Here is a 23,431-nt window from a genome sequence, read left to right as displayed (position 1 = left end):
TTGTTAAAATCATAACAATTTGTGATATTCACACATTTCTAACATCAGGGCAAAATAGTAGAGGAGAGCAGTGTTGCAGAACCCAAAGTCTGACATTAATTTTCCAACAAGATCCAATAAAAGGACATACTTCATGCAATGACTTTCAAGGAATGACAATTAAGGAATGAGAGTAGCTTACAGTGAGGCTTATGTGAATTCTAGTCTAACCTCTCCTTCCTGACATAGTACTGGAATAAAATTCTAAGCATCCTTACTGATCTGGCCAGTTTTGAAGAAGAGCAGTTTGAGGAGGTCGCACTGTCTTTTTCTCCACTGTGAGTAGCAGCAGAAGGAAAGATGATTTCTGAGGAGATTCAGAGACAACATGGAAACTGAGAAGCTGGGACCAGCGCCCTCAGATGAAAGCTGGCCTCACGGTCTTCACCGAGCTGCGGAGAAGATCTGAAACCCATTCCACGAGAAATGGACACAGGCCTCTTCCAGAGTTAATCTCAGCAAAAGATATTTTGAGAGAGCGCTGAATAGATTTCCTTCATCAAAGACTGCACATTCCTTTAGCTGCTCCCTACTGCTGCCTCCAACAGAAATAGAAAGTTCAGTTGAGTATATCTAATCCTCCAACTGTAGCTCTGTTTGGCAAATAAGTTTTGGAAAAGTGAAACAGGACCAAGAATTCACCTTTCCCACATCCGAGTAAATAGCAGTTTGAAACTATGTACAATGTAAATAATCAGAAAAAAATGTAAAGGCATCAGAATCATGCAAATATCTTAGGTTACAAAGAGGAAAGAGGGAAGAAGGAAGAAAGGAAGAGAAGAAATGAGAAGGAGGAAGAGGAGGAAGAAGAGAGAGAAAGAGAAAGAAAAGAAAGAGAGAGAGATGCCATAACCACGTTTGGAGAGAAAATTAATTTAAAGGACAAAGAAAATTCCCCAAAGTGCTTCACATTATAAATATATTTATTTAAACATAAACATAAAACATTTTCATTAAATGACTAAATATTCATGAAATGGTTTTCACTATATTTATTAAATATTCATGTACTGTTATTAAATAAAAATCATAGAGTCAACAATATAATTAACAAAAAGGAGATGGCTGTGGAAGAGCTGAGCTGTTAGAATGCTATTTCCCCTCTCTTAATGGTGAATTGAAAATCTTTGATTGAAACAAAAGAAATACTTAGGAAATAATTCCATGCTTTTAATATTCTCAATTCTACTCCCCCCCCCCCCAACTTCATTGGGATTGTTTAGAAAGGTTTATCCTGGGGCCATTATTGTGGTGCTGTGAGCTTAGCCACTGCCTGTGATACAGGTATCCCATATCGATGTCCCAGCTGCTCTGCTTCTGATCCATCACTGTTAATTTGCCTGGGTAAGCAGTAGAAGATGCTGAAGTGTATGGGCCCCTGCCACCCACATGCAAGACTTGGATGGGGTTCTAAGCCACTGGCTTCAGACTGGCCCAGCCCTGGCCGTTGCAGCCATTTGGCAAATGAACCAACACAATAAATGGGAGAATTGGGTGATCTCTTTCTCTGTCTGTTTCTGCCACTCTCAGTCATTCTGCATTTCAAATAAAAAAATGAATCGTTAAAAAAAGAACGTTCTAGCCCTTGTCTAGACTGTGGAAGAACAGTTCTCTTAGTTTTTTTTTTTTTTATTCCATTCTTTCTTTTTATTTCTTAGACTAAACAGAAGAGGGAGGAGGAAGAGGGGTGAGAGTGGGTGGGAGGACGGGTAAGGTGGGAAGAATTACTATGTTCCTAATGTATTTATGAGATATATATATATAAATAAAAAACAACAAAAACAAAAAGAATGTTCTATCATATGTTGGTGAAACATTTTCCTGCATACATGTTTGCTTTTTTTGCTCCTCAATTTTTTTGCCTGTAAGTTTCAAGTGATATGTACTAGTTTCACTAAACAATATGTTATAATATGATCCAATTATAAATGAAATAATATACTTCTATTAGCTGACCAATGCCAAATAATGCTGCAAAACAAAACCCCTCAACATTTCAGTGACTTACAAATAAAAACCTTAACTTCTTATCTAAGCATCCATTGGTAGCCTGGACTCAGCTAAATACAACACTACATTACAGATTAGGTTCAAATCCACACAAAGTGCACTCTGGGAACACCAGACTCTTGCAAGCATACTTTTCTCATGGTGATGACAGGAGTCCACCACCACCACCAACAAGAAACCCAAGTGAGAGCACACTTGAAGCCTTTGCACACATCACAGGCTTTTTATCCATCCCCTTAAAGCCAGAAAAATGCCAAAGAGCAAATCCAGGAAGTGAGAAAATACAGTGTGACTCCCATGAGGCCATGGCAAAGGTAGAGACGTAGAACACTACTAGAGGGGACAGAACTGAGAGTACTGATTCTATCACAGCCTCCATTTCCTTACCTCCAAATGCACACACATAGGGAGCAAAAGGAATGAGTACGGGGCGGGACAACTTTAGATCTTTTTTTTTCTTTTATTCCTTAATTCCTTGTTTTAGAGGAGAAGAGTGACTGCTTTTCAAATTATTGTAATTTATACACCTACATTTTAAAAGGTTTACTGAAACTTAATCCATATATTAAAAATTCACTCCTTTAAGGTATGTAATTCAACGCACAAATATATATATATATATATTCACACAATTTGCAACTGTTATACAATACATTCAGCATTAATTCTAATTGAAGCCTATTTTCATAATTCAAAAGAAAGACAAGTAATGCCTACTAGCAGTCACTCCCTGTTTATCTTTTCACCCAGCCTCTGGCGAACACCAATGTACATCCCATGCCTATCAGTTTGTTTACCCAGAGCATTTCATATCAACAGAATCACACCACATACTGCTTTTGGTGAACAGCTTCTTCTACGCAGCATAATATTTACAGGGCTCATCTTCGCTGTGGTGTGTAGCAGTACTTTGTTCCCTTTTATTTCCTGATAAAATTTCTTTGCCTAGACAGGTGACACTGTTCACTCACTTCAACTGATGGACATTTGGGCAGTTTCTACTTTTTTGCTCTTGTGAAAAATATTGCTGTGAGAAGCCCGTACAGGATTTTTAATTCTATTGGGTGCATACCCATGAGTGGAGCTGTTGAGTCCAATTCAGCTCCATGTAAACTTTGTGTAGAACTGCATAACCTTTCAAGTTGGTTGCATCATTTTATAATTGACTAACTCAATGACATGAAAGGAGTCTTCTACACCAATGCCTTTCCAATAGTTCCATAGTTCTGTTTCTTACACTTGGGCCTTTGATGCATTTGGGGTTATTATTATTATTATTTGTATGTGGTGTGAGGAAAGGATCCAAATTCATTCTCTTGAATGTGTATATACAATTGTCCTGAATCCATTTATCAAAAATACTATTCTGTCATCGTTAAATTATCTTGCCACCCTTTCCAGAAATCAGTTGACTATAAATGCAAGGGTTTATTTCTGGATTCTTAACGCCATTCCATCAATATGTTTGTCCAGCTGTATCAACCTCATCACACTCTTCATGTGACTTTATAGTAAGTTTTGAAATGAGGAGAGAGCTCTTTACCTTTGAACAGCTTTACAATTTTTGGCAGGTTATTTGGGGCTCCTGTATTTCCATATGAAAACATCAATTTTTGTATGAAAGCCAGATGGAGTTGCATATGTAATTTTTCAAATGATGAAGTTATTAACCTCAAAATATATACTTCTTACAAAAATGAAAAGTATCTTCTCTAAAATTCATAGATTTATGATGGATAATATTTACTATAATGACTTAGTAGCTATATAAGAAATTGGTGCACAAAGGCTTTCTAGAGGAGAGTACAAAAAGATATTATCAACATTTTGTAGACTTCAGAGGATGTCATCGAGATAGGTAAGGGGCAGGAACAGTGTTGCGAAAAGAGAACACAGGATGTTCTTCCTGCACAGGCACATGAAGGATGCTGGTATTCTTAGGAAACTGAGTATTCATGAGAGCTATTATGTTTTAGAATTGATTATGCAAAATGATTTAAAGGAAGTAATTATGAGATGATAAACTATTAATCACTAAAATGCTTATATGTTCACATAGGTTGCTCTAAATGCTAAGAAGTTAGTATTCTACAGAGTAAGGATCTAAAATATGAATAACATATAAATAATTCATTAAGTTTTTAACATTAAAAAGAAGTGATTAGGTGTGGAGTTTGGCTTATCAGTTAAGAAGCCTGTTAACATGCCTGCAGCCCACATCAGAGTACCTGGGTTCACTCCCTAACTCGGGCTCCAGATTCTAGCTCTCTGCTAATGTGCACTCTGGGAGGTAGCAAGTGATAGTACAAGTTTGCCACCCCTATTTGAGGTCTAGACTTAGATCAGATGTATCAGCTGATGGGAGCTTTCTGTGTCTCCTCTCTCAAAAAAACAAGATAAAATAAAACAATCAAAAGCTTCTTTAAAAAAGTGATATCTGAGATAAATTTGGTAGGAAAATCTTTAATTGGAAAATCAAATATATGGTCTGGGGGCCAGTATTGTGATGCAGTGGGTTAAACTGCTGCCTGCTATACTGGCATCCCGTATCAGAACACCTGTTCATGTCCTGTAGGAGTCACAGCTTCTCTGGCTCCTTGCTAATGAACCTGAGAAAGCAGTGGAAGGTGGTCCAACTACCTGGGCATTTGACCCTATGCAAGAGACCTAGATGGATTTTCTGGCTCCTAGCTTTGGCCTGGAACAGACCTGGCAGTCATGACCAATTGGGGAGAGAACCGGCAGATGCAAGATCTCTTTCTCTTTCTCTACCTCTTTCTCTGTCACCCTGGTTTCAAGAAATAAAACTCTCCTCTCTCTCTCTCTCTCTCTCTCTCTCTCTCTCTATATATATATATATATGGTATTATATACACAGTATATATAAAGCATTATTTAAAAAGCAAATAAGTGTACAGCATTATTAAAAAGGGGAATAACTATCACCTTCCATCATAAGAAGCACACATTTTTGTCCATACACTCATCATTTTGGCAGGTGTCTCTAAAAAACTAAAGCCCAGAGTGTTTAGAATTAAAAAGTAGCCAGCCCCATCAACTAATTCCTTCATTATACATTAAGTAGCTAAAGTTTGGAGACATTTAGGAATGTCAGGGTTTATGGCGCTATATTTTAAGAAATCATTCATTCTTTTGTATGTTCACTTCACTTAATCATTGGTGTGAGCTGTAATTGAATCTGAATTTGATTCAATGTCTAATCAGGCATTGGAGAAAGAAGGGTGAGATGCATCCTGCTGGGAGCTCCATTATCCTAGGAGTCCAATGAGAAATCAAAAGGAGGGCAGGCGATTATAACTATTTTTAATTGAAATGTTTTGGGAGAATTGGGAGAATGGAGCCTGAAGTTCTTGGGGAGGGAGGAGAAGGAAGGAAAGCATCACTGAGTAGCAGCACTGAGCCGAGATTTGAAGGGGAAATTGCTGAGATAGGTAAGGCTAGGACAATGCTCCAAAGAGAACATGGCCTGTGCCAACCCACTAATGTGTGGCAATATTGGTAAAAACCACAAGTATTCACCAGAGCTTTTTCGTGGGCTCGATGGTGCAGAATGAGCAGAAAGTGGTAAACAATGAGATTATGAAGGATTTCGAGTGCCATACAGGGATTAAACCTTCACCTGTGGAGTTTCATCATAAAATTTCTACCCAAGTGCCAGGATCAGAGTTGCTTTCAAGGCTCTTGGGTTAGTGGTGTGGAGGGTGGATCAGAGGGCACGTGACGCCAGAGGCAGGCAGGCTGCTGCTCTGTAATGGGAGTGAGACATGACGAGGAGTAATTAGAGCTGCAGGAACGGATCGGTAGGAGGGGACACTGAACAGGCTGGCTGATGATTACCTTGGATCTTGAAGGGAAAACAGAATGTAAAATGAGTCATCTACTCCCATAGATTGTTTGTGTCTCCCCCAAAGTTATTTGTTGAAGTCCCAGTTTCCAACGAGAAGGTATTGGGAGGCAGAACCCTTGCAGATCATCAGGTCCTAAGTGTGGAGCCTCCAGAGACGGGATCGCGCCCTTAGGAAAGGGTCCCCGCTGGCTCACTCAGCAGCTTTTCTACCATGTGAGCACACAACAGAGAGGGCAGTCCGCGAGGGCCATGCCAGCTCTCTGATTTCACACTTACAGCCCCCACAACCAGGTGACATAAAGTTCTGTGATTTAGAATCTTCCTAGTCTATGAGATTTTGCTATTGCCACCTGAAGTACCATGTTTTTCCTTTTCCATGAATATGAAGGATGACATTTATAATTTTCATACGTGTTTATCATATGTAATTAAAGTAGACTAAAATATCCGAAGAGATAAGGACAGTGCATTACCGGTTTGAAGGATCTTACATGAAATGTGAAATTTGTATTTCCTGTCTTTTCTTAACCCAAACTGCAAATGTAACTCAGTGTGCATAGAGGCAGTGATGCACCAAGGACAGATAACAAAACCATTCCAGTATGGTTTCCCTAGTGCAGATTCTCATTACTTTGTTCCCTGTACTCTTTCAAAGTGTACACAAAGATTATTAGCTGAGGGAGGCGATGTAGAAATGTACAAAAAATGTAGACACAAGCACCTGCCTAGGAGCAATTCAGCCTCGCTGGTTTATTTTAATAAACATCACTCACTATGCACAAGAGTCCGTCATTCAGGGACAAAGGCAAGAAACACAGATACCGTGTGCAAAACAGGGTTTGGCCAATACAGTCAATGCTTCCTGAACTTCTGAGAAATTAGGTCCATGTGACTAACAGATTAATTTTTCCTAAGTGAAAATCACATAAGGTCTATGAGTAAGTGGTTATATTGTGGTTAATCCTCATACCCTTCTCACCACTGACTGCTACATTCAAAGAGTAATTTCTTTTGTCTGTCAACTTTTTACGCAAACAAAAAATATGAAAAAAAAGAAGGGGAAGAGGGTATCTAATTTAAGATTGGAAATGGCATTAAACTGTTAAACAGGTCATTTACTGTAAGATTCCATAGGGTCTTTACTGTGCCAGTGAGCATTGCAAATTGCTAGCTGCCTGCATTTTTTAAGGAGTATAGTTAAGTTCTGTTAGGGCTTCATAGGGCCAAGCAAAAAATATTAAAATATAATGAAATAAGACAGTACATCCATGCTTATTTGGTTCATTTGCTTTTCATGTGGTTGGGAGCAGGGTAGGACTGAAAGATGTAGAAGTACAAAACATGGAAGAGTGGTCGGAAGACTGCATGACACTCGGCAGGAGGCCATCTCCGACAACTTCAAGACCTAAGGAGAGGGTGTTTAAGACACTGGCCCTAAAAACAAAGAATGGTGCCTGGAACTGAGGCACCATTCTTTGAAGTGTGCTATGTGGAACACTTTAATGCTCACCCCATCTAGTAGTTGCCTTTGAATATGAAGATAGGAGTAAAAACATACCGTTTTTTTCTCCTCGTTTTACAATCACTGAGCAATCATGACTCACAGATCATAAATCACACATAACTTTCAAGTTTTAGTTTATTTACCAAGAATCATGATGAAGACCACAAGGAAAAGAAAGCTCTGCTCAAAGGCATTGGAAAGAAAAGACCTGGAATCCTCTAGAGAATGAGTCCGTTTCTACCTGTCTTTGGAAATGACACCTGTTATTCATTGCGTAATGAAAAGCATGGTATCACTAATGTTTATCATTTCCATTTCTTGGAGTCCAAGTGATAACTCTTGCATGTGTACACACATGCATGCACATGTTCAGGTATGTGCACACATGCAGATACACACACACACATACACACACACGCAGTTTCTCCCCAAAACAGCCTCATTCTTTTATTTGATGATTCAATACATTTTTAATTAAAATAGTCACCACATAACCTAGGCACAATATTAAGCATTTTACAAGCAAAGTAGTTTACTGATTTTCTTTTCAATTGCCAAAGAGTATAGTAAGTGGGCTTGCTAAAGGATATACTTCTGTACATAAAAATATCCATGTATTTATACAAGTGTATGGAACAGAGTTTAAAGATAATAAAACTGCAACATCGCAATAAATAGGATGTGTTCCTACAGCACAGGAAAGCACGCCTTGTGAGGAAGCTGCCGAGTCTCTGTTTTCAAGGTGCTTTATGGTCTTCTGAGCTAGGCTCACAATCCCCCCAGAAGGGTTAGGTTAGTAATGATTGGATCTGCATGTCTTCTTTCATATGTTGTATTTTATTTGCATACCCAATAACAGGGGTAGAAGACAGGATAATTTAATTATTTTCAAAGTCATTCCAACTTACCAATTCTATTGACTTCCCACTTAATAGTTTAAAATGCAGATTACTCTAAGCTCTAGCACCATACAAGAATGAAATACATGTATTTTTTTTTGTCAGAGCAACAATATTTTATATCGTCTTTGTTCCTCTGGCTATAACAATTCTGTTTAGAAAAAATTTACCAAGCTAAAAATAGTTGATCTAGGTTGTCATAAAAAAGAATATTAAATACCTTTGGTAAAAATAGATATATTTAACAAGATTAGAAAAGGCAACAGTTATAATGTCAAAAGGAGATTATAAAATGTACACAATAAAACAAATAAACCAACTTATAGATAAAGTGAGGATAAGGCCACTCTTCTTTCAAGGTCTGCCTCTTCCAAACCATCATTATAGTTCTTTTCTTCTAAATGGCAGAGATTTTATCAAGAAATATGGAAAATCCAGTCTTTCTTACCAGCAACACACACCTGTAATTCATAGCAACATAGTTCCTTTTGAAAAACCAAGTTTTCAGAACACAGACAATTCTGGTTTACACGTGTGAGGCCCAGAGCGCGGAGCTGTACAGTCGCGGAAGGGAAGAGAAGCAGGCGTCCGTCCGTTCACGTGCACTCGTCCCTCTCCTGACACCGACCTAAGTCCTATCACCACAGCTGGAATACAGAAGGCAGCGAGCGAGCGGAGGGCGAGCCTGGTGACGGGGTAACTAGCTAGAGAGCCGCAACTCCTCTTTTTCTCCCACGATTGAAGAGCTTGTCTCCGGTCCTTTGGGCCAAAGAGCTGCTGCGCAACTCCTAATTCCTGTGGTATCTCCTCTTTTAGAACGCGCTGCAAATCCTGAAGACGGAGGTCCTTGAAGCAAACAAGTGAGGTTATGGAAGGAGATCACGCGAGCCTCAGTTCGCCGTCGGCGTCAGCCGCTGCCCCGCGCAGCTCTGCGAAAGGGCCGCCGGGACGTTTACCCTCCCGCGTTCCCTCTGCACACACAGTCACACGCCTCGTGATGCTCCAGGGCCACGTCGGTGAGTGATTTATGCAAACCCCTGACACCAATCTTTGGTCTCAACTGCAGGACCTGAAAGGGAACAAGACAAACCACCTTTAAAACCAATGTCTACAACTGCAGATTCCACGTGCAGGTAACAGTGCAGAAAAGAACTTTGGGCCCCACAAAGACAAATTTTCCCGCTTCCTAGTGAACGTGTTAAGAAAATATTCCCCACCCAAGGAAAACCATAAACTTTAGTCATCGTTTCATGAAGGAAAGGACATGGTCACGTCAACTGCTTGGAATCACAACCGTCTCAGAAAAAGAAGCTTTTACATTGAAAGACTCACTATGGCACTGGACTTTGCTTAGCTAATTATGCTGGAGAGAATTTCACCTTAAGTATTTTGGAGCTACTAATGCGCAAGTCATTTTTTTTCTGTTTGTTGGTTTCTTCTTTCATTCATTTATTCACACACTTAAAAAATATTGATACTTGAAGCCATGCACTCAAGTACAGGAATACTGTGCAAAGAAACACGATCACTGCACAGCTGAGTCTGCTCAATTATGCCACTCATTAATTTTCTTGGCTACACTTCAAGTCCTCTATAAACTTGATGAGATGGATTAGATGTACTTCATAGACATCAGCTTCAGTCACAGCTAACTTTGCGCAGCTGGATCCTACTGTGCAGTGCAAGTAGGTTTGCATTTGCATCGTCGAGATCTCTAATAAGAATATCGCAAGATAGATGCCGATACTAAACATATTTCCTTTCAGCACTGTGACAAAGGGATATGGCTGTGCATTCTACCAAAGATTTAGTATTTATCAGTGGTAGCTAGATATTAAAGTGTATTAGATTTTATTTCTTCTAACAGACATGATAAAGTTTCAGAAACTGTCTTTTGTTTGGATTATGAACAGAGATCAGAACATATAATAATGTGAAGTTGTCTAGCATATTTGGTTTCTGGATACGACACAGACAACTTCTAAAACCTATCATTCCTGTACATTGTCATTAATTTCAAAAGGCACAAATCAAGTCTCTTGATTGTTCTACTCTAAGACTTAAAAAACAAAACTGGAGAACGCATATCTCATTTGGAGTGTGTGGTTATACCAGAGGTTAATTAGCTAACATTTTTTGAATGCTTACTGGATGCCGGGCACAATAACAATGTTTTCACATACTTTAACTCACAAGAATTCTATGAAGTAATTTACAATTATTACCCATATTTTACACATGAGTGAACAGCCGTTATTTGTACCTTTGCCAAATGTGACTTAGTGATAGACAATGATCGCATAAAGACTTAGAATATTACTATTCATACTTTCCATTTATTTGGTAACTTTCTCCCTAGAGCGATAAACTTCAAAGCCTTATAATGATTATCAGATAGTAAACTTTTAGAGTACATTGTTCCAATGTGACATTCCATAATTCCAGAAGAAAAATGACAACTACTGCATTACTTTATTGTGAAACTGAACCCAGTTTCTACCGAATGTTATTTTCTATCAGAAATGACTTACCATTCTTGAGCAACCTAGGGTGACACCCAAACTAATTATAGGTAAGATTTGCTCTTGCTATCGATTGTTCCTGGAATGAGGCTGGATGGGTAAGATGAACTACAACATTGACATAGCTAATGTCTTCAATTCCTTTCGCCATATGTATTTTCCCATTCATAGAAAAAACCTGAATGAAGGTGAAGGTGGGAGAGGCCACCATCTTCAATCCTAACAGAGGCAAAAGCTAGACTTTCCTTGCCTGCTTCAGCATGCTCAGGCCAAGAAGTACTTGCTGAATAAAAGCCACCAGTTTGCCCACTGATGCTTGTCGAAGCTTGGAAATAGCAGAATCCCATAACTTTCTAAGTCAGGGATATAAAATTCTAGATAGTGGGGGATGTTATTAGGGTTTTCCTTTTTAATTCTTTTAGACAAGTTTACTGTCTTGCAGGTGACCCAGGAGGCCACCCAAATAATGTTAAAGAAAAATTCAGCTTTCAAGACGTGGATTATGGGGGCAGCTAAGAGTGAAGGCAGAGGTATATCTCAAAATGTTTTGGGAAAGAGCTTCCAACTAAAAGTACAAATCCATGAAAAAGAAGTCCAAGGGAAAGCTCAAAGCAGAGATGATGGAGGTGAACAGAGGAGACACAAAGAACTGCCTCAGAACAGATGTCTGTGAACCTCTGCTCAACAGCCTTCAACGTTGCGGGATTTGGAGAGCACTGGGGAGCAGGATTCATTACAACAGTAAGTCTTTGGATGGTACACGTCTTCCTCAGAACAAACAGATCGGAGGTTAGAACTCTATACCTTATATTAAAAAAAGAAGGTAAATATATGTAGATATAAAATGAAAATCATTAAGCTGATTCAAAATGAAGAAAGAGGAACAAATATATTACTATTGTGAGATCCTAGAGATCTTTCGGCCATATTCACTCACGTAGGCAACTTCATTAATATTTTATTATTTATTCATAATAGAAGAATAAGTGTGGACATGGCAAGAAAAATAAAGATTAGCTAATTTCAAGGGCTTTACATGTGCCAAAGCTTGTTCTAAGTGTTCTGCAAGTCCCGACGTATTGTATCCTTACAATAAGGACTGAGGGTTGGAAACTCAACTTTACTGATGAGGAAACTGGGGCATAGGGAGTTAAGTAATTTGTTCAAAGTCCCAAAGCAAATTCCAGATTCAAAACTGGGGTGTGTGGCTTCGGAGTGTGCGTTGTCAAACACTGCAGTGTAAAGTCATCTTTGTTTTCATTACCTCTTGGTTTGCTAGAAACCAAGAGAAATAAACAAAGATGTTGAAAATATAGAAGTTCTCTAACAGGGATGTCTTTGAAGTCCCATAGATGTGTATGCCACGTTGGAACTAGCAGGTTACTGTTAGGACACCTGTGCTGAGGAGAGACTAACAGTAGTTATCACGGGGCAGGGAAGACACTAAAAAACATCTCAAGGAAGCGGTGAGGTCTAAGGTCATACATATGGAAGTTCCAGACTTGCTTTTCTGAACACTTCTATTCAGTGGGTGGAAAAATTATTAAGGGAATATATTTATTTAGCTAAAATGGCTTCCAAAATAGAGATCTACAGATTGACTAAAGCATGAAGAATGGGGCCAGTGAGTGGGGCAGCAGGTTAACCTTCTGTTTCCAGTGCCGGCCACTTGGATTCCCAGCTGCTCCACCTCCAATCCACCTACCTGCTAATCCGCTTCCTGGGAAAGCAGTGAAAGATCGCCCAAGTGCATGAGCCACTGTCACCCCCGTGGGAGATCTGGATGGGGTTTCAGGTGGCTGGCTTCAGCCTGGCCCATTTGGGGAGTAAACCAGCAAATGCAAGATATCTTTCTCTGTGTCTCTCTGTCTCTCCATCTCTGTCTTTCCCTCTCTTTCTGTAATTTTGCCTTTCAAATAAATAAATCTTTTGAAAAAATGAAGCAGGTTTTAAATAAAAAATTAAGAGTTAAAAAAGCACTAAGAATCTTACTAATAACAATATGATGCCATATTATTTTGCTATCATTAACACCATGACAATAATAACATCTTATATTTTTTGAGCTCTTAATTTTCTAAACTTACTTTTAATATTCACAATAGTTGAACAAAACCCAGTAAAAGTGGTATAGGAAACCAAATGAGGGAATAATTCAGTTTTATATATATAGTTCAAAAAAGAATATGATTCTAGTCTGATACTTATGAAAGCTAGTACATAGATGAAAGAGAGAAAAATTAGAACTTCTAAGATGTCTTTATTTTATTTCCATGAGGTGAAATGATCTTCAAACTGAAAACTGGAACAATCACCAAAACTAACTAACGTCATGATAAACCTGTCTTTAATTGAGTTAAATCTCTTGGTTCAGATGAATAATATTCAATTATCTAGTAATTTAAAACAAATTTAAATTATGCTAAAACATTTTCGATTATTTAGAGGAAGTAGTAGACTCAGACTTTATTTCCAGGAAATAAGAAAATCTCAGGCCTCAGAAATTATTCCATATGGTAAAAAAAAATTACAAAAATATTACTGAAAAATTAATGATTCCCACAAAGCATAAAAATTAGGTATTCTTGCTGCTGGAAATGTAGACTATGTCACTTTATCTGTCTGTACTCACCTGTGTATGCGAGGCATTTGAAGGACACTAATGGATGATCACGTAACTATCACATGTGTAGACCAACACCCATAGTTATGCATGAACATATGTGTCTACACATGCACAAGGCATGAATATGTAATCAACCTCACCCAAGATGTCATTCTGGAAAGAAGCCAGAGTCTACAGGTACTGTCACAGGCTTGCCCCAAACAAGATTTTTTTTATCTAAGGCTTGAAACAGATACTGCACACTCTGTGTCAATTCTGGGGATAGCCCTGGGCTAAGGTGACTTTGAAAGATATTTACAAGTATAGTATGGAGGAGGATGTGCTGGACCTGGGGACTGATTTGGTTGACCACAAGCATGATACAGATTCAGCATCTGATAAACTAGTTTTAGAATGCGACTATGTCATGTTTGGGTTTATAGATCATAGAAAAGCATTTGTAAATGCTAATTTGTTGTCCTAGAATAAACTCTGCTTCTTCAGTACCTGCTTAGCAACTGCAAAACTGATCGATTTTTAGGTGGGAGAAGATCACTCCAGTTTCACCCACATTCTCACTGCATCCTTTCATGTTCTGCCAGGTAATTCTGATATATGCCCAGCCCTTACGGCATTTTAGTTTCTATGTAACTTTAAACCTACCATGGTAAGGGTTTTTCTTGCCTACAGTCCCAGTTCTGGAGTAGTAGCAAGAGCTGTCTGGAGCTCTGTGAGCCACCATGTCCTTGTATCTACTTGAACCCTGAGTAGCGCTTCAGTTCCCCTCACAGATCTTTAGAACTCTAGGGCAGATGCCGGCACAGCGGCTCACTAGGCTAATCCTCCGCCTAGCGGCGCCGGCACACCGGGTTCTAGTCCCGGTTGGGGCGCAGGATTCTGTCCCGGTTGCCCCTCTTCCAGGCCAGCTCTCTGCTGTGGCCAGGGAGTGCAGTGGAGGATGGCCCAAGTGCTTAGGCCCTGCACCCCATGGGAGACCAGGAGAAGCACCTGGCTCCTGGCTTCGGATCAGCGCGGTGCGCCAGGATATGGTCCAGTGTTTGGGCCTCTGTACCTACCACGTGGGAGACCCAGATGAAGCTACTGGCTCTTGGCTTTCACTTGACCCAGTCCCTGCCATTGAGACCAGCTGGGGTGTAAACCAGAGGATGGAAGATTTCTCTCTCTCTTTCTCTCTAACTGTGCCTCTCAAATAAATAAAAATAAATCTTAAAAGAAAAAAACACCAAAATCTATGGGGCAAAAATGAAAGTAGAATGTGGATAACAACAGTCACTCTATTTTCATTTACAGTTTGACAATTTAGGGTGTTATCTTCTAAAAGACTGCCACCCAGTAGTTGTCATGGAATAATGCAGCTAGGAAAAGCCAGAGAGATTATCCTGGTTTATACTTCTTTTATCGAGGCTGTGTGTCCTGATGACAGTGACAACAAGTCAATGGTAGAAACTGGAAAGAGTCCCTTTTCTTCTGGATTCCAGAGCTTTCTTCTCCACGTTCTCAGCTGCCAATAGCACTTGGTGAAGGGCGGGAAACTCATGTCCTGTGAAGTACCTGTTCTAATGACCTCTCAGAAGAAGGTTTTACGGATGCCGCTTCGCATAAAAAATGCATTTATGAAGCAGATATTTATTCTGTACTATGACTTAGTATGTGGAAAAATTAAAAAGTAAGGAAAAGAAGGCATGTTGAAATGAAACCAGATGGGCCGATTTTGGGCGGCTGTCATATAAATATTTTGCTGAAATTAAAGGTGACTCATTGAGAGGACGTTAGTTCCTGATTAACATATGGTGCGTGATACTGAGGGAAAAGTTGAGGCAGGATTCAGCATATCCCAGCACTGATGACAGGGTTGTGTCCTAACATTTGCAAAGCTCTAAAAACCATCAATCCTAACACTTCATATTATACTTTCCTTAATTCCAGAGGAGAAAGACAGAAAAAGTAAAGACTCTTTAAAACATTTTGTGTGCTATTTGATGCCAAATGAATGATCCAATGATTAGTAAAATTATAAATATGTCCTCTGACATGTGCTCACATTGACTGAAATAAAAATAAATATCAGAGATCTCCTTTCTCCAAAACAGTCCATGATTTAGTCTGAAGTTTGTCTTTAAAGTTTTCCTTTCATAGTTTGAAAAATTTAAAAGTTGGAAAAACTTCACCCTTTTGTTTTTTCCGTCAGTAGAACACATTTTCTTGTTTTGGTATGACAGGTAAAGCTTCCTTGACTAACCATGATATACTACCAGAGTGTAAGCTCTCTGACTCCTTAATGCCTGGGTTTTTAAATTAAAGGCTCAGTAAAAAAATAAAACAAAACAAAACAAAACCAAAACAAACAAACAAAAAAAACAACTATTTGTAAACGCTGTTTTTTTTCTCTCAGGCATGCAACATCTCCATCCCAAACGTGAATCCATTTTAGACCGACTGTTTTGTCAGACCTGGAGTACCTGAAGAAAACCATGAAGGAATATACTTACCTCATGGTATTTTTTAGTGACTTTGCTGGGGACACACTGACATTCATTGCAATTGTGCAGACAACAGGCGCAGTTGCCACCACAGCGTTTAACCAGGAGACAACCTGGCCAGAAAATGGTATCGGTTCTCTTTAATTCTTCCCTTATGGACACGGAGAAGTTACGAGGGGTGCAGCTGTACAACCTCACCTCTTCTTTCAGCAGGTTCAGATCCACCACTGCAAGACACGGCAGACAGTGAAGAGAAATAGACGCTCACGTCCTGGGCCTGGGTGCCTTTCATTCAGAAATCTAGTTATTTCATGAATAATTGCCCTAACAATATTCCTTCTGAGTTTAACCAGGTTTTGGGGCTCTACAGCTCACAAATTGGACTTTCTATTTCGTAGTAAACAAAGCTTCATTATGACTAAGTGACCAATAAAGAGATGCTGTTGTGCACTATTAAGAACAGAGCCAAAAACACAGTTGAGAACTATAAATAGGAAACTTGATAGAGAAAGAAAAAAGGGCTGTTCCTTTTAACTTCAGTAAAAAAAAAAAAAAATGTAGACAAGGAGAGCATTGGAGGGAAGACTAGAACGTAAAAGGATGAACGCTTTGATTAAAAAGCCAATGCAATTTTTAAAAGGATTACAGGCTCAAATAATTACTGAAGAACAAGTTCACGAAACACATCAAGAGAACTTCCCATATCATAATCTTTATGGCGATAGGAATCACAAAATGTAAAAAAGGAATGAAGAAAATGTACTTTTACAGACAGATGATTGGACCATGAGTGAAAACACTATGCATTGTCTAAGAGCAAAGTTGTTGAAAAGCACAGCCTCAAACAGAGTGAGTAATTTATGACCTTGGAGATTGAGACTAACTAGATTCCTCAGGTTTCTATCTTTCCCTTGCTAACGGATGTAAGAAATGTCTAATTTATAACCATTGTCTCTATTCTTTTAGCCAGTTGTTTAACTGTATTGTGCTTTCTTTTAGAAGAATACCTATTTGTGAAGACTAAACAAAATACTCTTTCATCAGAGTGTTGCAGTAAATCCTCAAAGAACCATTATTTTTAACTACAAAATGACAGTGCTGTAAGAAAATTATGTCAGAGTAAAATGTCCTATTTAATATGAATTTATACATAACACACGAACAGCAGTTCTTAGGACAGATACCTAAAATTTTCATTTCTGTTTTGTAGCTCTGCTTATTTTTCCCCTGGAAATATCCAAGTAAAGTCATTCCAATAAAATTCAAGAGTTTCCAACAACAAATTCCTTCAGGCTTTTGTTTTTTAAATTTACAAACATTATCTAAAATATAATCAATCTTGTTAAATGCTTTTCATTAATATGGAAAAGCATCAACATGAATTAAAGGAAAATATTTTTAGATAAAGATGACTTAAAATGGGAACAATCACCATATAATCCAATTTCATAAATTAAGTACTAATATCTCTCAATAACTTTAAAATGGTGAGCAAATTAAGAATCAAATGCTGTTTTCTTGGCATTGTTATACTTATGGATATAATCAGGCTTTTCCAAATTGTTAAAGAGAGGAAATTTGAGTATTTCTAAGAAACAGAGGATAAAATTATGCATATGCAATTATAAATTACAAGCATATAAAATATGATGAACTAAAACCCAGGTCAAGCAATGCTAATTCAAAGGTTCCATTTCAAAATGTAATTCAACTAAAAAATTATTTTCAATTCAATAGCAAACCACTCTTTGAGTATTTAAAGATTTCTTTTTCATCTAAAAATGATCCTGTGAAAGCAAAGCTTTTATATATTTAAAAGCAAATGAGTTCATTCTTTCAAGCACCCTGAAGAGACCAACATATTTCTAATAAAATTAATGAGATCATTAGAGTAAATGATGTCACGTATTTTACCTGATATCATTTTGCTGAACTAACATGATATTTATACATTCCTCTTTTGTTGGTAAAGCTATATGTAAGTTTATTTGAAATTTTTCTCTAGAAATGAATATCTAAGCAACAAAGAAAAACTAATTAAAAACACGCAGAAACTTAAAAGCTCGTTGCCAAAATTTTGAAAGTTTAATATGTGTGTGCCTTTACAATGTGAAAGAAATTCTTAGTTTTCAAAGGATAGTTACCTATCTCAAATAGTTTTAAAAACACTATTTCATGAAACTAGAAAAACAGACTGTATACGTTCCCTTTAAAATGTTTACTTAACCACAATAAAAGGTTAGAGAGATTTCCCAAGTGAACTAAGTTATGATACCTGCTACAATGTGAAAATTTAAACACACTTTCAACTTAGCTTCCACTCATTTATCATGTTTGACACAAAGTCAAAAACTCTTTTTAAGCACTAGTTAGGCTTGATTTAGAAAATCTGGTTTTTTTTTTTGTCTGTGTGTGTGTGTGCAGTAACAACATCTTAGTGAGAATTCTGAACCAGAGGAAGAAAGGAAATAAAAGAAACAAAAACATTAATGGAGCCCACAGTGGGCTAAGAATGCAATTAAGGACTTTAAATCTGGCACATCATATTTGAAATTTACGTTTCCTCTTCCTAAGGCTTAAACTCATACAAGCTTCATTAAAATAAGTCACATGTCCATAATCTTGTGTCATAAATTCTCCAAACATTGTGCAGAATGTCTGGGCCAAAAAAAAAAAAAAAAAAAAATGGGGGAAAAAATCTGAGAGGGGAAAAAAAGAATCATTTCCCAAAGCAGATATTTTTGTAGGTTAACTATAACATTTAGGACATTTTTCCTTTGCAAAACATTTGTCAAGTAAAACTCTGCTTTCAAACTTTCCTGTTTTCATAATTCTCTCTGAAGACAATACATGTGGTAGGTTGTCTTGCTAAAGGAAGAAGACTTCGAACACACCACCAATCAACATTGTTATTTCTAATGCAAATATCATCAATATTGTTAAGTTTTATCACAAAGGGTAATACTGACAAAAAAATTATGGTCACGTTCTCCTTCGTTAGTTGTTCCTTCTTTTAAGATACTTGATCTAAGGCTATTCTATTACTGAAATGCAACCTGAGGGTGGTCTTGCGAAGATAAATGTGGTAACACTGTGGTATGTTTATTCTGTGGAAAATCTATTTCAGTGTCTAATTAGAAGCTTTTAAAAGTTTTAGTCCTTGTTCCTTTGTAGCAAGACTCTTGGGAGGGGAGTTGGTTTTGTCTACATAGATGTTATCCCACACCTGCATTTTAGTTTATGTAAAGTTCCAAAAATATACACTGCTTTTCTCACACTTACTGTGTGTGCTTAAAAAGTTAATAGTTTTGGCAAACTGCAAAGGGCTTCAATTTTGAAAGTGTTAAATGAATATTTGAAAGCTCTGGTTCAATGCTGACTGCTTTTAAATGCATGCTAGCCCTGCCTGGCCAAATCTTTTTTGCACACCAGGCTCAGAGAGTCACTCAGGAGGCCTGTTTAAAAGGGAGGTTTCTAGGCTTGAATCTAGAAGTCCGCTGTGAACAAGCCGAGCTTAGAACCCTTTCCACTCCCTGGCTTCTTACAGACGCACATGACCGCCTCCTTGAAAACTGCTAACAAGAGCTGTATTCATGGGTGTTCTAGCTAGTCTCTCCGATCTTCATTTTCCTCTTCCTAAGTGGGAGGGAAGGGAAGTGTTGTTCGGAACTTACTCATCAAGTTATTCATCAAGATCAAATCTTATAAATATGGAACAGTTTTCAGCATCTGGACGGGATTTTGCTGTCCCTGCACTTGAACAACCCATTTCAGACACTGCCAAAAGGAATCCACATCTGTCGGCACAGCCAAATACCAAGGCTGGGCAAGTCAGAACATGATCTGCTGAGATTAAAGCTCCTGATCCAAGGGCTGCCAGGCGCAGTGCAGGAAAGCAGGAATCCGGTTTCTTTCTGACAAGATTAAGAAGAACAAGGCTGGTGCAGCCTACCCCTGAGAATGGCTCAAATTCGCTGAATACTGTTCCAGCCACATAACTTCTCAGACTGTCATTCTGCTCTCTGAAGTGACAAGGGGTGCCCTCCAGTGTTTCTGACAGACCAGAGCAGATTTTCTGCATGCTCTATGAGTATCCAGTTATTTCTGTTATATTTTTATTTGTGTCGTTATGGAGGCTTTCTGCCTCTCATGTTACTAGGAGAATTAGCTAACCTTGTAGAAGACTCGGTTAACATCATTTACAATTTCTTGACTATGTGGAATTAGGTCTAATTACTAGCACGTTCACTCTTGAAGGGTGATATTGTCAGAGGTCAAAAGTGATCATTTCAAAAGCAAAGTGATATGGAAAAAATTATCAGGATGTGGGGCCCTTTAGATAATTTTTTTTCTCACTAGGAATCCAAACTTGGAGAGTACTGCCCATTTTATTTTGCACCATTACTATTTTTCATATTATTTAGAAGTTTCCAGGGTAAGGACATAGGAATTGATACAACTTTGACCCCTGGAAGATGTGGTGAAGAATGATTATTTTTAAAACGTCCCCCTCTGCTAGCCCCAGACCTGGTTTTGTGGCTCTGATAGTTTCTACTGTATCTTGAAATCAATATATTCTAAATATTAGGTTTGAGTAAGCAATGATCCTTATGAAATGCAATGAAAGACTTCACAACAATGGTATTTTTGCAGATAAGAACTATGGTATTTTTCAGTCAAAGTAACCCTTTTAATTTTCCAAGCCTGCTAATTTATAATTAAGTGCCTCCTTTTGTATGTATGCTTATTTAACGTACACAAATGTTGGAATGATAAGAAAATGGGTTGTTTGGATTTATCACTGAAGAATTTTAAACTCTAACCTTTAGAAGCTGTGCCTGAAGAATCTGAAACATTAGCTGCTAAGAAAATTAAACGAGGTTCTAATCTGAAAGGGGAGCTTACCTCTGGATTTTCTTCCAAAAACAAAAGCCTTGCCAAGAAGTTGCCAAGTTGGCCTATACAGATCTTCTAAGTCCAACTGCCATCTATCTGGCTCAAGATACCGAATAAGATCTTCCAAAGTACTAAAGGCAGTGACGGCATTATTAAGCAGGTCCAGTGGCAATGCTGAAGCGGGTAGCACTGAAGGGCTCACAGCTTCTGTGAATTGCTGAAAGTAAAACGAATCCCACGTTAACTGCTTGAATCACAACCATGCCCTCATTCTGCATCTCCACGCAAAGTCACAGAGCCTTAAGGCTGAAAATGTATGGGAAGTGAAATTGTTTTAAACCCAAGTAACAAGTAATTACTTTGCAAAGGCTTCATGGAGATGAACTCAGAGATGTTTTTGAAGTCAATGAGAAATACATTATTTCCATTAACACAAACCACGGTGGGTGTGGAAAACTTTTGCTCCTATTAAAAACATGGACATATCTCCAACTTTTCAACTATGGACTTACAATGGAAACTATATTATTGTTTACCAAAGTTTTCTTTTGATTTCCACTTTTTATTGTCCTCAGTCTGGAAAAATCATCGGGTTGTTATGCAAATTACATGTTTTAAAACTTCATACAGGGGCTGGCTTTGTGGCAAAATGGGTTAAGCTGCCACCTACAATGCCAGCATTCCACATGGGCCCCAGTTCTAGTCCTGGCTGCTCTACTTCCAAGTCAGCTCCCTGATAATGATGCTAGGAAAGCAGTAGACAATGGCTCAGTGCTTGGGCCTCGCCCACATGGGAGACCTGGAAGAAGCTCCTGGCTCCTGGCTTCCACCTGGCCGTGCCCTAGCCTTTGCAGCCATATGGGGAGTGAACCAGCAGATGGAAGCTATCTGTCTATCTTTCCTCACTCTAACTCTGCCTTTCAAATAAATAAAATAATTTTTTTAAAAAAAGCTTCATATAAGATAATCCATAAAAGAACTTGAGCAAAATATGAGTGAAAATCCTTTGACCTGGGAGAGTAATTTGTTCATCAGGAAAGAAAATACCTAAACCATAAAAGATCAGTTCTATAAATTTGCCTACAATATTTTTAACCTACAAAAGACTAAATAAACAAATTTAAAAACACAAATAACACAGGAAGAACACCTTGTCGAAAATACCTAACTGTCACAAAATTATCATCCAGAATTTTAAAAACATAAATGACAGGGCTGGCCCTGTGGTGCAGAGGCTTCAGCCAGCACCTGCAGTGCCAGCACTCCATTTGCGCACCAGAAGGACTCCCTGTTGTTCCACTTCTGCTCCAGCTCCTGGCTGGGGTACCTGGGAGTGCAGTGGAAGATGGCCCAAGTCCTTGCATTCCTAAACCCACAAGGGAGACCAGAATGGAGTTCCTACCTTCTGGCTTTGTCTGGCTTAGCCCTAACATTGTGGCCATTTGGAGAGTGAACCAGTGTGTGGAAGATCTCTTTCTCTCTCTCAACCTATCAAACTATGTTAAATTCAACAGTTAGCAGAAAACTGTAAAATACAATGATATTCTTATTCCACATACAAAAAATGAGATGGGGGCCGGCACCGCGGCTCAATAGGCTAATCCTCCGCCTTGCGGCGCTGGCACACTGGGTTCTAGTCCCAGTCGGGGCACCGGATTCTGTCCTGGTTGCCCCTCTTCCAGGCCAGCTCTCTGCTGTGGCGCAGGAAGGCAGTGGAGGATGGCCCAAGTGCTTGGGCCCTGCACCCGCATGGGAGACCAGGAGAAGCACCTGGCTCCTGGCTTCGGATCAGCGCGGTGCGCTGGCCACAGCGCGCGGGGCCGCGGCCGGCCATTGGAGGGTGAACCAACGGCAAAAGGAAGACCTTTCTCTCTGTCTCTCTCTCTCACTATCCACTCTGTCCAAAAAAAAAAAAAAAAAAAAAGAGAGAGAGAGAGAGAGAGAGATGGGGCTTATTCCACATACATAAGGTTGACAAGACTAAGATAAAGGAATAAGGAGCACATACACTGGAATTCCTTTGTTCTGCCTCCAAGAAGGAATGTAATGGCCACGACATTTTAGCTGGTGTAACTGGTGTATAGTGAATACAAGACATACACTTGTCATAGTTTCTTATAATTAGCTTTGAGATTTCTATCCTTTTGTGCACATGAAAGCATCTGCCATGATATTCACCACAGCATTGTGTGAAATAAAAGATCGGGAGCAACTTAATGTCACGTATAGGATTAAAACAAAATGGCAAGCCACAAAATATGACAATAATTCAAACAAAAACGAGAAGCATCAATACCATTTATATATATGGAACTCTTTAAGATTTCTTTATTTATTTGAAAGTCAGAGTTACCAAGATAGAGGGAGAGACAGATAGAAAGATTCTCCCTCAGTTGTCTCACTCTCCAGATGGCCGCTAAAAACAGGGGTGGGCCAGGCTGGTTTGGAGTAGGTGGGACAGGAATTGGTGCCCATAAGGGATGCAGGCATTGCAGGCAGCAGTTTACACACAATGCTATGATGCTAGCCCCCATAAATAGAGCTCTTAAAACTCAGTAAGAACAATTCATTCCCAATTTTAAATGTT

At 38.8% G+C, this 23,431-nt stretch overlaps 1 protein-coding gene across 5 annotated transcripts in view; it reads right to left on the bottom strand.

Annotated features, from left to right (window-relative positions):
* Positions 1 to 7,842: 7,842 nt before the first annotated feature.
* PDGFC (platelet derived growth factor C) overlaps positions 7,843 to 23,431 on the bottom strand; it is a 209,893-nt gene continuing 194,304 nt past the window's right edge. For all 5 annotated transcript variants that reach the window (XM_089302282.1, XM_089302286.1, XM_089302283.1 and 2 more), the window contains 3 exons: positions 20,854 to 21,061; positions 15,958 to 16,175; positions 7,843 to 9,389 (listed from right to left, as the gene is read on the bottom strand). In XM_089302282.1, the coding sequence (XP_089158408.1) occupies positions 9,273 to 9,389; positions 15,958 to 16,175; positions 20,854 to 21,061 (543 nt within the window). In that variant the 3' untranslated portion in view covers positions 7,843 to 9,272. The remainder of the gene's footprint in view (positions 9,390 to 15,957; positions 16,176 to 20,853; positions 21,062 to 23,431) is intronic.

The sequence above is a fragment of the Oryctolagus cuniculus genome, chromosome 8 (assembly GCF_051225735.1).
Source record: "Oryctolagus cuniculus isolate XC-2025 breed Fujian yellow rabbit chromosome 8, ASM5122573v1, whole genome shotgun sequence".
Taxonomy (NCBI): Eukaryota; Metazoa; Chordata; class Mammalia; order Lagomorpha; family Leporidae; genus Oryctolagus; species Oryctolagus cuniculus.
The sequence above is the reverse complement of the archived record's forward strand: the minus strand, read 5'-3'. Positions and strand labels throughout refer to the sequence as shown.